This window comes from Candoia aspera, chromosome 8 (genome assembly GCF_035149785.1).
Source record: "Candoia aspera isolate rCanAsp1 chromosome 8, rCanAsp1.hap2, whole genome shotgun sequence".
Classification (NCBI taxonomy): domain Eukaryota; kingdom Metazoa; phylum Chordata; class Lepidosauria; order Squamata; family Boidae; genus Candoia; species Candoia aspera.
In genome coordinates, this window is record NC_086160.1 from 17663941 (window position 1) to 17677801 (window position 13861).

The 13861-nt window shown below is 36.4% G+C and overlaps 1 protein-coding gene across 1 annotated transcript in view; it reads right to left on the reverse strand.

Annotated features, from left to right (window-relative positions):
- Window positions 1-314: 314 nt before the first annotated feature.
- The window catches only part of CLOCK (clock circadian regulator), a 33089-nt gene continuing 19542 nt past the window's right edge, over window positions 315-13861 (reverse strand). Inside the window, exons 16-21 of the mRNA XM_063310711.1 lie at window positions 13536-13625; window positions 12239-12397; window positions 9274-9480; window positions 8267-8472; window positions 6689-6974; window positions 315-5706 (exon numbers count right to left, since the gene is read on the reverse strand). Coding sequence (XP_063166781.1) covers window positions 5524-5706; window positions 6689-6974; window positions 8267-8472; window positions 9274-9480; window positions 12239-12397; window positions 13536-13625 — 1131 coding nt within the window. The 3' untranslated portion in view covers window positions 315-5523. The remainder of the gene's footprint in view (window positions 5707-6688; window positions 6975-8266; window positions 8473-9273; window positions 9481-12238; window positions 12398-13535; window positions 13626-13861) is intronic.

A 13861-nucleotide genomic window follows, 5' to 3' on the forward strand; every position in this document is an offset into this window, starting at 1 on the left:
TCAACACTGAAAAGTATCCAATTAGACAATTTAAAAAATAAATACTTTTAAGAATAAAAAACACTTTCAAAGCAGCTGTATCTTTAAGAACATTCCCCCACCCTCACCCCAAAGTCTTCCATAGGTTTTGATTGTCTACTAGTGCAGCACTTCAGTTAGAGCTGGGATCTGTGTATCAGGCAACACAGTATTTTGTTCATACACAGTGTTTCATTTGTTTTGTGTTACTGGCAGGTACAATATCTAAGCAGTATGGCCTATCATGCTGTTGGCAATATCCATGCGGATGAGAAAGCATGAAGCATAGCAACATAGACTGAAAAGTACTTGTTTATTAAAGACAGAGGAATGTAGTGTTAAAAATATATATATATATCAATAAACTACTCAGTTTCATAAACAACCAAATTATATTTTTAAAATGTCTCTCAGAGCTTGCCTCACTCACTATGACTGTTCAACATTCAACTTCAAACAATTGTGTACAACACCTGAAAATGTTTCCAATTTCTTTTTTTTACTTGGGGGCTAGGGAAGAAGAAACCGTTCTCCTCTCTTCCAAATCATATCTGCTCCCTCTAGGCCTCCTTTTCCCACCACACGTATATCTCAACAATACATTTCCAACGATCGATTTATGAGTTTGACATGCATGCTGACATCACGTGACACCATAACATTTTTAAAAAACCACACACACACACAACAAAAATGGGTGTTCGCTAAAAATACAAACTATACTTGTGACTGAAGCAGTCTACTAAAGGCCACATCTGTAAACCCTCTACACATTTAATCCTAAGGACCACTTAGAATTATACAAAAGCCTCCTGTTGATAATTCTCTGGCAATTGTGCAACTTTTTAAAAAAAATCAGTTCTGAAAAAGCTTAGGTATTTATCCATATCCTTACAAAGCCAAGCAATATTACATGTCTGCATAATCATGTATTTAGACTTAGTCTAAATGTGAAGAAACATTTTCCAGCAATGCCTCTTTTGACAATAGTCTACATTCTGACTCCTTTGGACCCCCACCCCCTTTTTTGTGAACAGTCCCATTGCCTAGAATAATAAATGGTATTTCAAAATGCTATTTTTCCCCCCAATAAAGTGCTTAAGTTTGCACACATTTTAGTCTACCTAATTTAATATGATACTCAAGTATTACAGGAGAGTGACCACCACTTGCAGAAACAAGAGCGCGGCATTTCGGAGATGCAAGCAATTTTGACTTGCCAATCAACCCCATGCATCAACGTGCATTTTTAAGTGCCGGTTTCTTGGCCGGACGCTTTCCACTTAAAAATGTTTTTTATTTCACACCTCACCCTGTATGTGGTTACGCCACTTCTTCGTAATCCCAGTGACTCTAGCCACAGTGGTTAACAGGATTACTTTTTAAACAGATTCTTAAGCAACTAACAAAATGTTAACTGACAGCTTTGTACTTGTATGGATGTTCAGTCATTTTTCTTTTTGTCAGCTGGCAGCAGGCAGGAAGCCTACAGAAGATTGTGACAGAGTGGAATCATTCATTGCACCAGCAAGTAAACTTCTACATAAAAATAATGGAAGGCATATGGAGAGCTCTGACTATATTCTTTTAATATGTGTAGAAATATATATGTATATATATTAAATATAATATCATATAAAAATATTTATACAATTCCCTCTAGTATTCCCAGAAGCTCATCTTGGAGTCTTTCTCCCCCCCACCCCCAAAAATGTAAGCAAACCTAAACAACTGTTCTTCTTTTCAGCAGCACTTTGTCAGACTTCCTGCTGGAAGGGTTCAGCGGTTGCTTTAGCACAGAGATTGGCATCCTGCAGGCTGCTGCACCCTCACTCCCAGTATCTCCTTTGAAACCTCCCAGCACCCTGTGACTGCACTGCCAAAATTCAATGGCAAAATGTCTGAATTTTGCCAAAACAACTTATCCTTCCTTGTTTCAAACAAATAAGAATGGGAATGGGAACAGCAGAAGAAAAAAACTATTCCCAGTCCCACCCTTGACACCACGTAACCACCCTGAGAAATGGGCCAAAATTGCACTGCCAAAATTTGATAGCAAAATGAATGAATTTTGGCTCAGTCTCAGAGTTTGATGGTGGGAATGGGGGCAGTTTGCCTTCCAGAGGCCTCCTGTTTCCATTTCTCACTCAAACACTCCCTCACCAAAAGCCACAAACTGTATCCATGTCAACAGAAGGCCTCCTGCAGCTCTCCAGCAGGTCAAGAAGCTGTACTGTTGCCCCTGACCCTTCCCAAGTTGCCCACCCCTGCTTTAGGTTAAGTGCATTACTCACATCATGAATTCACAACTCGCTATGCCCACTCCATCCACCCTGCCTCCCCCAGCAAAGACATTTGGCCATATTAAATTCCAGATGGTAGAATAATCACACTTACAAATAACTTCTAAGATTAAAAATTAGCCTTGCAGAAACATCAGAATTATCACTGAGAGCAAAAGCTGAACCTTCCTGCTCTTTAGGGGACCCTGACCCTCCACAGAAGCAGAAGACCTTCTTCAGACAGAATCATCAGCCAGAAAATGAACATAAATGCCAACATACCTTCTACAAAATATTTTTGTTTCATTGAAGTATGTCCGGAGTGCAGTAGACAAAAAAAAAATCTTTAGTAAATAGTTTTTACTTGCTTTCTACTTTTCTTCCATTAGCTACCTTTTATACAACCTCCCAGAAAATCATTATAAACATGTCACATCTACTGATAGTTGTGTTCTCTCTCAAGAAAAGTTGCAAAGAAAATCTGTACCAAATAACCTGTCCATGACTGTTGCTCTGCATTCTTAGACTAAAGCCCTGATCTATAAGCAATTTCAAAGCCCTCCCAATTTTCTTACTTGATGCTACAATATTCTAAATAGCTTCAAGCCCAACTAGGCAATCATTTACTAAAAGCATATACTACATCCAAAAATCTTTGTTCAACACAGTCTGGTTTGGGATTACAACAAACAACTTATGGCAGAACAAAGTTATTCGCAATTAAATTCACAGAACTATTTCCACATTTCTTATGTATGTAAATAATAAAGCTACAAAGTTTCCTAGGTAAGTTACCTACTGGTTTCCAGTATTTGCCAAGAGGGAGTAGGATTAATCCAATTCTTTGGTTCTTTGATTCTTTCAAAAAATCTTAAAACTTGATTATTTTCATTATTGGTACAAGCTATTAAACTGTTGAGTGATGCATGTGGGGGGAGGACTGAAACCATGTAAGACTATAGCAATGAAAATGACTTGAAGGAGCCATTTATGTAGCCCATTAAACCATATGCCTGGCTTAGTAGCAAATATGTTCAGGCATATCCACTGGTGCTGTCATGAGAAGTGCAGCTACAGCTAACCAAGCTGTAAACAAGCCTAGCATGTTGCCCAGAAGAACCAGGAAATGAGGCCATTAATGGCATTAAAACAAACCATGGCTTCATTCTCCGGTTTTTTCAATGCAGATGAAAGCAGAGTCTTGCATTTGAACGTTATGCTAAGTTTGTCTACAGCTTAGTTAGTAGTCAGCAGATGCACATGGGCACATTTACCACTAAGCTAAGCTGCTTGTTTAGCATGACATCTGAATAGCATCCAAAGTAATCTTAAGATAATGGTTGGTATAATTTGCTACCAAGATTTTGCTTTGTCTAACCAGCACTACATTCTTCGCGCCTCTCACCCTAACTTTGGTTACATTAATAAAGCTCCTCTTTATTACCCAATCTTTCTTGAATCAGACATTCCGATACTTTTTTTTTCCTTTTAGATACCCAATCTCTGTTTTAAAACTCATTTTGCTCTGCAGACGTGGATTTTAAAACTAGTACCATAAAATATATTAAACATTTATTTTTAAATCAGAATTTCAGCTGGATCTTTTTATTATCTTTATGAAGTGAATTTGTCATCTGAAGTCTTAATGCAGTAAGACTTTATCTCTTATTTATATTTTCCACCTAGTTTCAGCATAACTCAATTTAAACTGCTTTACAAGTTGGTTATGCGTTACTCACATACACGTTTTGGCATAAATTTATAAAACAATTAGATGCATCATTTCAGATTGTGAAATGTGAGTAATTACATTACAACTATCCCCTTACTGAATGGCTGAGAAGGGGAGTGCCACATTTTAACAACACTTCAATTCTCAATTTGTACAGTTTTTAAAATACCTATATGTAGACATACAGTAGAGACTTAGCTAGGAAGCATGTTTTGTCCGTGAACTAGAACTTCAAATATGGTCATAAATTCAAGATAAGGTAATTCAGTATGTATAGCATACTGTACCTGAATAAAAATCAAGGCACTGTGGAGGCTTTGTTATTTGTTCTGCTTCAAATGACCCTGAATCATCTCTGATTAAATGAAGGTTAACATTTCACAGGAGAATAAAAAGATTCCAACAAATTCCGAAATCACATTTCCCACTGCAGAGAAGTTAAAAAGTGCCTACAATTATTAAATTTAAATATATTTTTGTGCAAATATTCCTATATTTGAGTCATCTGTGAAAATTATGTTCATATTTTAAACCATATGTTTTACATAAATATTTGCAACTATGTATTATATCAAAAAACAGCTTTGGGGAATCAAAATTCCAAACCACCAAAAACAGAGCAGTGCAAATTCCTATTTTTTTCAAAGAAAAAAAATATTCATGAAATGATACATGACAAATGGTATTTATGAAACTGAATGCCTTGAACCTCCACAGTTCAAAGAGTTTCATCAATAATTTAACTTGCAAAAATTCCACAAACCAGCGCACAATATCACCTCATGGAACAAACTGGACATTACGCATAAACTACGAACAGGAGATTGTGCCCCCATTACAGGTGAGAATAAATGATCGTGCACCGTACAGATTCTACAATGGAGAAGACAAACAGGTATAAACAGATGAAAACAGTAGTTTGAACATTTGGTGAAATTTTGGGGAAAAACATATTCAAACCAAGTTTCATGCATCATATAAAATATCCTGCTCTCGCTTTTTACCAGACATATACACAGTATTTTACAGTATCTGTACAATGAAGATAGATTCCATACAATATTTTGAAAATATTTACTGTCCTGTACTATGAAAAAATTAACTTTGTTTTGGAGCATAATTGCAGGCATACTTTAAAAAAAACAGCTGTAGCAACAGCATGTCCATCATAACACTTAATCTGAGCAAACTTAATTATAAGTATCTTAGTCCACAAAACAGTTTGAATTTGATCAGGACAAATTAACTCATGGCCTCTTTGAAGAAAAGCAAAACACAGAAACCAGAGCAATTATAACCCTGGCAAAAGTCAGCATGTCCCTGTCCCCATTGTATTTTCCAGCTTTATGCCTACTGAAACTCCAGCAGCACTTTGCACAACTTTCCTCAGCAGATACGTTCCAAAAAGTTAAAAGAATATTCAATACTGTGCATCACAAAGTCGGTCAACTTCTTCCTCACCATCTCCAGTGCAATTACAAAGCCCCCACACTACTGGGGAGGAACTTTAGAAGCCTCCGTCATGCTGTCATTTCTGTGGCGTGGCATCTGCTGTGGCTGTGACTGAGACTGATGCTGCTGGTGATGTGACTGGGCAAAAGTGCTTTGTTGTAGTGGGAAAGCAGCAGAGAGAATAAGTTGCGTGGACTGATTTCCATGAAGCAATCTGGATGTCTACAAATATACAAATGAGAGGGGGTTAAGCATCTCTGCTCTGTCAGTAAACTAGCATGTTACCTAACCATTTCACTTTATGATGCGTTATTATAACCTAACCACAACCTATGTTATTATAATGACAGAAAAAGGGGATTGTGTGGATGCATCCCTTTTTCTCATGTGTCCACATTAGGGTACATCCCAGAATATCTACCCTATAAAATTCTTCCTTGTTTTTTTTTAACCATTGCACCTTCATTTCTCCTAACATTCTTAGCTTTGGCACTTAGGGTTTTATCCACCACTCAGCAGAACAAAAGATACAATTCAGAGCACTAAACAGATGGCTTCCATGCCATGTCCAAGCTCTTTTTAAAATACTTTTTAGTTTCAAAAACAGGGTTATATTTTCCTGCAACTTTCTTTTTTTCCTTTCTTCCTACTACTATTAATAAGTACTGCAGGTACATGTTCAATTCTGGATTTTTCTTACCTCTTTATGTTGCATTTTGGACCATAAATAAACAAACATTAACTCTTGCCTCCTACTAGCAAAAGCCAGCTGTTACGTAGATACATACAAGTAGTTTCATGTGGCAAAAACCAAAAAGATTTTTTTAAAAGCAACTGTTCTAACTGTAAATCAGAAGAATGCCTGAGAGGTGCGCATTGAAGGCATTTGCTTTTAGTGCAGAAAAGCAATTCATAAGCCCAGCCACATCCCTTGCCTGAATATTTGAACCTAAACCATTTAAAAATCCACCCTTTCAAGCACAGAACCTGGCATTTTTGGCAATTCATAATGTCTGCCCTGCATTATATACTCTGAAGGGTATGTGCTATATACAGTACCTAAACACACACACACAAGCACCAAAGTTGTGAGGCATTATCTGTCTACAGGAGACCGTTCTGCAAAGTTCTTTGAAGCTATCTCTAGTTTAAGTGAACTGGATGTTCAAAGAACTGGTTCTCTGGGACAACCTTCTGGCTTCACCTGTAAGAACTGTTGGGGATGCTGGGTCAGCTGAGTCTGAGCTGGTGGTTGAAGTGTAGCGAGTTGTTCATGGGCCTGCTCCTGTTGGCTTTGTTGCTGCTGGGGCTGCCCCTGCTGCTGTTGCTGCTGCGGCATTGATAATGTCTGCGGCTGCTGTTGTTGTGCAGCAAAGGTTGGATAAGCAGTTACCACTTGCCCCATAAACATGGTACTCGGTACCATAACTGTTCCACATGCTACAGGCGCAGTCACTAATTTTGTCACAAGCTGTTGACCTTGGGAAAATCTGTGAAAGCAAAGAAATATCAGTTGTCCCTCCCAAGTACTCTAAATAGACTTAATTTAATACTGTTGGCTTGTACTGTCAGTTCAATTCAAACAAAATGGCAGTCCCGTTGGGACAGAACAAATGTCTATCGAATCCAGCATTGTGGGCTATATCCAGCCAGATAGATTTATACTTTATCAGCAACCTTTCAATATAATTAATTTCACATAAATACAATTTCATTTAGCTAACTAAATTTTAAAAGGTTTAAACACTGAAAATATATACTGGCAGAACTATAAATCAACATATTCAATGGTTAAGAGACATAGGCATAGGAAGCTGTCCCTGGGAAGAGCAGTTCAAAGGCATGGCACCATGACCAAAAAAGCCTCTTTCCCAGCTTGACAACTAGATAATTTCAAGCAATTCAGTGTTGGGCCTGAAAGCAGTATCTTATCATTACCGGATATATTCAGCAAATGACATCCAGTTAGTTGCCTTGACAGATGAGGGTGGGCCACCTGAAGCCACAAAGCCTCTAATGTTCTGCCTCCAAGCTATTTTTTGTGATTTCTCTGACCACAATTGCTGAAAATTGGCAGCATGTTGTTTTTGGAGAGGGAGTAGCATTTTAAGGTTGGCAACACAAAAATTGTGTGGGAAATCTTAAAATGAGCTTAATATAGTTTTAAAAGAAAGAAAAACAAGAAAAGTATCTGGAAAATGCTACCTCTGCTCACATATGACACTAATCTACCTACGGTGCATCATCACTCCATCCACGGTGGGTCTCACCTTCCCAAGAAATATGAAGTGCTGTACCAGCCAACAGAATGTTGTCCGCACCCATACTAGACAATGTATCACTATTAAGTTGATACTTCTTTTTTGTTTCCTAGTTTAATCTTTCCACATCTCTCTTTACAATAAAGAAAACTTCCTTTAAAGGGAACCATCATATATACCGGCCTCCTCAACCTTCCAATGCTGCTGTCCAGAATTCCCAGGCAATACAATCCTACTATAAATGGAAGCCTTTACACAAGGAAAGGCTACATTAAAAAGTAAAGCTGTGTGCAGAATTACAACAGCTGTAGTGTCGAACTGGGGCTCCTTAAAAACAAGAGAAAGAGAAAGTTCTGGAAACTATCAGAGCATGCTCAGTAGTCACAAAAGATTTGGGAAGGGGGAAGAAACCAGATAATTACATTGCATGAAGAATGAGAAAAGGCATGGTTGGCTGGTACAGAAATATTTTATAAGGCAAAATTCTATTGCCAGGCCCCCTCGTGTCACTTAACACTCACCTGATTTGCCTATCCTGGGCAAATGTGGTAATGGCAGCATTCTGGTTATTAGTCTGCTGTAAAGTAGAAGGAAGCTGGACCACATTTCCTGCAGCTGGCTGGGAAATCACCATAGTGTTATATAATGGAGCTGACAGCGTGTTCTGGCCTTGGGTAGCTAGAGATGTCTGTTGACTATGCCCACTGAGAACGCTTTGTTGATTATGCTGCAGAAGTAAAATATTTTGTCAGGACAATTATTCGGCTACATTCAATAGATTTAAACTATCACTATCCCAACGGTAAGGAACAGTAGTCTAGATTAAATAAAAAATGCTAATTATGAGCCAATTATAGTATTCATGCATTCTCTTTGCTGAGCTTAGCTGTGATTATAAACATTAGAGCACTAGAAATACAAGTCTTGTGATGGAATTGCTAATTAGCTAGGAGTCTGATTCGGGAAAGTATAAGACTTTTAAAAAGATGAAAGCATATGATATTTAACTATTTCTGCAGATTTAATCAAAAGAATGGAAGAGAATGTTTATTAAACATCAAAGGGTCAAAGTAAGGTATTCATCTGAAGAAGCAATTCACATTACTGCATGCTCCCCACACAATTCTCCTGAAGTTGGCTTTGGCTTATGAGTTATACTTTCCTGCCCTCTAAACATTTCCCTGTGCAAAGAAATCAGTTTGCTTCTTGAAGTTATAAGTGCTGCTAAAGAAGCACCCTCTGGTGGCATCACATAGGCACAAGAGATGTATGTGAGACATAATTATATATTCGAGTATGCAGTGCTTTGACTTCACTTCCATTAAGGTGCCTCAGAACACACAGAGGCCCAAAAAGGATCAAACCCCGTAACAGCAGATTTCCGGAAAAAACAGGACTGTTTAAAAGAGTTGCACAGACTTGCCAAATTCACTTCACCCCTGTGCTCCAAAGCACTATTTTGGAATTGAATCTGAAGCATTACACAGCTCTACAAAACATCAACATATGGTTGAATCCTATCTACTACCTGTGCTGTGGTACTTTGCAGAGATTGTTGCTGCATCATGTGCTGAGAACCAATATGTCCAGTGTTCATGCCACCTTGGATCTGGTTAGTCTGAACAACCTGGCCTTGCATGCTTATTGGTGTGATCTGTTGAATAGTTGATGCGTTTCCAGAAGCTAGCTGTACAGAACCAAAGTTTAACCCAGGGGTTGATTGCTGCAAGAACATCTTTTGGAAGAAACATAATTCATGTCAATATTTAAAATACTACCAAGCATTCAAAACACACAATTCATTATTTTTGTTCAGCTTCTTTGGTGCCAGATTTTTTTTTAAAAAATGATTATTTTGTATAATAACATTATTTATGAGAAGTTAAGTGAATCCAACCAATACACTTGGAAATAAGTGCCATTCAGTTCAATGGGGCTTATTTCTAACCAAACACATATAGGTTTACGTTACTGATTTGATAAAGTCCCTAACAGCATATATTCTGAATCAACATACCTTTCTACTTTCTTTCAATTTGTCTAACCTAGTATCCTCCAGATATATTGGGATACTTTTAGTCAACAAATGTATCCAATACATTGTGAGGGCAATAGATTGAAGAAGGCTATGGTAATTAATAGCAGAACATGCGATAATGTAACTTTTAAGGAAGTCAATATTTGTTAGTAACCCCTACAGGTAGTCCTCGTTTAGCGACTGGCTCACTTAGAGATTGTTTGCAGTTATGCCAGTGATGAAAAAGTAACTTTGCAACCATTTACAACTTTCGCAGGTCGGTAAAGCAAAGGAAAACTGAAGTAAAATCAGATGAAATAGCAGACTGAAGACGAAGAAAACGGAGCCAACAACTGCAGCAAAAAACGAAGAGCTGGTGAGTAGACTGTCTCTTCAAATATCTCCAAAGAGAGGATGGGAGATCACCCACAAGTGCTCCAGGCAGTTGCTCATTGCAAAGAGATCGCAAGACAGCAAATCTCCGGTGGGTTTTGAGTACTGGAAGATGAGGGAATAGCCATCTTGTTCAAACCATAGTCGGCGCCTTTAAAACAACACTAAGTTTGCATACTTTCTTTTCTAATCACATTGAGAAATTGCTTATATACTACTTTTCAACTATTAGAAACCTTTGGATTGACAAGTCTGAAAACACTGCCTTCAATCCTTAATGAAAGAAAATTTTAACCACAAGCTGAAGAACTTAAAAAAATGAAATAAAACAGCAAAAAGCTAATTAAGATTTTGATTTTAGAAAGTTATAAATGGATTAAGGGTCCAGATAAATTTGAAATATTATTTGGAATTAATTATAAGAATTCTTCCTGTGGGAAATTTGACTTGTTTTGAACATAGAAGAGATAAAGAATTTCAAAAATTGGACACTAGAGGGAACTAAAGATTTTAATGGACAGTAGAGGGAACTAAAGATTTTAATTAAAGGAGAAGAGTACATAAACCTGATTAACAGCTACAGAATGACACAAAATATTATAACATAGGAAATACTGAAGGATACTTTTGAAAAATGGAATCAGAAGTTAATATCAACAATGCCAATAGCAATGTGAGCTTCTATGGATAGACTGTGTCCAAAAGATGTTTTGGAAGAATGGCAGAAGAGGAACAAGCTTTATCTGACAAGACAGAGATCGAGACAGAGTTGACACTGAAAGTAGATCTACAAATGACAAGCTACAAGAATGTCATGGAAAAAAGTGTTTCATTAGACATACAAAAGAAATTGGCTGATGCTTTAAAAATCAAAAGGGAATTATAAATAATAAACAAAGAGAATAACCTGGATAATTCTTTTATATGGATTTACAAAAGAGGTTTGTTAAAGCTTGGATGAATCTTGTGAGAAGGGGTAAAAAAGAAATTAAATCAAGTTCTAGGACGTTATTTGAATGGACTAAAGATTAAGATTGTTAGAAGTAAAAGGAAGGAATATAAAATTGGTTTATTTGATCAAGATTAAAATAGATATGTTGTTATTTCTGGCAACCCTTAATGGACTTTTGCTGACACCAGGACTGAAACGATGATGCTGTATGGATTTGTTTATAGATAAGAGATGGGATATTGGATGAAGAGATTATTGGTTGTAAATTAAAAGGTGAAAAGTTATTAAAATAAATATTTATCTATTTATAATGATGGTTTGTATTGTAATTTATGTTTTATGGTTTTAATTGTTTATTTTATTGTAAACCACCCAGAGTCCCCCTTTTGGGGGAGACAGGCAGTGATAGAAATTTGATTGATTGATTGATTGATAGTTAGATAAAATTGTTTATACTTCTTGTGATGAAAGTTGGAAGTCACTTCTTTATATATTCTTTTCTTTTTCTTTACTATATTCTTACTTCTCTTTCTTTCTTTCTCTACATTTTTTTCTTTTCCTTTGCACTTTTACTTTCTATTCTTTTTTCTTTTAGTTTGTATTAGTTTTTACTACTGCAATTATAATCTTTAATAAAATTATTTTTTTAAAAAAGGAAAGCTGAAGTAAAATTGTAAAATTGTGGTGTTTCACTTAGTGACTGCTTCACTTAATGACCAAATTAACAGTGCCAATTGTGGTTGCTAAGCAAGGACTACCTGTATTTGTATCCAATTCTCCATATGATTCATACTAACAGCATTGACTAAGTGTTATAGTATAAAATATGTGGATTTTTCTCCAGAAAAGGAGAAAACTTAGCAACACTGAAGAACTAGCTGAAGTACAATTCCTATGTTTCATTAATTCTTGTGTTTTTCACAAACTTAAGATGTTTGTGAAAATTTTTCTAAATTAATGAATTATCAAAATATAGATAGCTGGCTTTTATCATGAAGTTTTATGGATATAATACTGTAGTTTATTCTAGCTGATAGGTATATTACCACAATTTTATTTGTTGAAATCAAATGTCATTTTTACACTTGTGCAAGCACTATCCATCTTTATATCCCATTAGTTTGAACTAACCTGGAGTCCTTGTCCATGGACCATCTGGAGCTGTTCCTGAATTTTACGTAGTTCTTCTTGCTGGCGATGAATGTTTGCTTCTATCATTCGTGTTCTTTGTTCCAATTGGTCCTTTAAGTGTTGCATAGCTCCTAATTGAGCAGAAAACTGAAGCATTGGCTACAAAGCAGAATTTTAAAAAAGAAAGATCTGAATCAGTAATCAATATGTCATAAGAAAAGTACCAAACTATTACATAAGCATCCTGCATCTTAGCTCTTTATACATTAAAATCAATTTAATCAGCTAAAGTATTTATGAATGAACCCTGACTAAAACAAACAAACAAAAAAATCCAACATAGAGAACACTGACCTTTTAGAGAAACCTAAAAAGTAAACTAAGAGAAAAGGAGACCAGCTGAACCAAGGGAAAAGAAGTCAGATAACTACTAAAAGGTTTCAAATAAGAGCTCCAATGCAAGATGTGACAGAACAGAATAAAACTGTAGCGTGTAATATAGCCATCTGTTATTTATGGAATGCTGATCCACCTAGGGAGATAAGCTTATGGATTTAGCACATGATTGCAATAAATAAAACTATTACAGATTTGCTAATGAAATGACTTCTACCAAATGGATAGAATCTCAATTATCTTCTATGCCCAAATGATTATTTAAAAGTGGACTAAATACTTTTTTAGTTGTTTGCTCTTTGCAGTTCTTGCATTGGGCTACTGGGCACAATTGAACAGCAAGACTGAAGAGCAGAACTGCTGTAATATATTCATAACTAGCTCACACAAGCCTGGATGACGTTCAGACAATAAACTCACACAATCCAGACAATCCAGTGTTTCAGCTGAAACCAATAGCACTACCTGTCATGCTGTTCAGTTCCCCAAATCAATTAATGAGTCACTGGTAGCCTTCCAAATCTTTATCAAGTTCTGGTAAACGCTCTTAAGGGGCAAAAAGTAAGGAAATACCCATAATAAGTTCAGTAAAGTGCTGAAAGCACCTGGGCAATCCTCTCTGGATTGGGGGGCTAGGTAGGATCAGCCATGGTTAGTAGTTGGGTGGGAAACCTCTTGGAAATACCAGGACTGTAGGTCAGATTAGGCACTAAAAAAAAATCTAGAAGAACATTTCAATGTTCAGTTGCCAAAAAAATTACATGGATGTGTCTATAAGAATTGAGTTTGATTCAAATGAGACCTTTTAAATTCTGTATTAAATAAAGTTTGTATTATATTTTTGGTACCCTGCACAAAGTATCACTATTTGCTTTAACAGGCATTCAGATTTAGTTGCTACCTGAGACATGCCTTGCTGAAGTTGTAAAGTTGCAGGCTGGGTCATCATTGCTTGCGCCAGAGGCTGTCCGATAGATTGTGAATTTAAGGACTAAAATTGAAAAATATATGCAGGTATCATAATTATTCAGTTACATTTCTGTAACATCTAATTACTTATTAAAATGCAAAATAAACCATAAAATTTAGTTTCAAAAATAATTTTAATGGCAATGAGATCAGGGAAATACTTTAAAAACTCATGCCTAATTTTTTTGTTTCTGCTGACGAAACTGAATAGAAACAAATCCTCCTGTCATGTAATAACAAGAATGAATTTGGGTCATG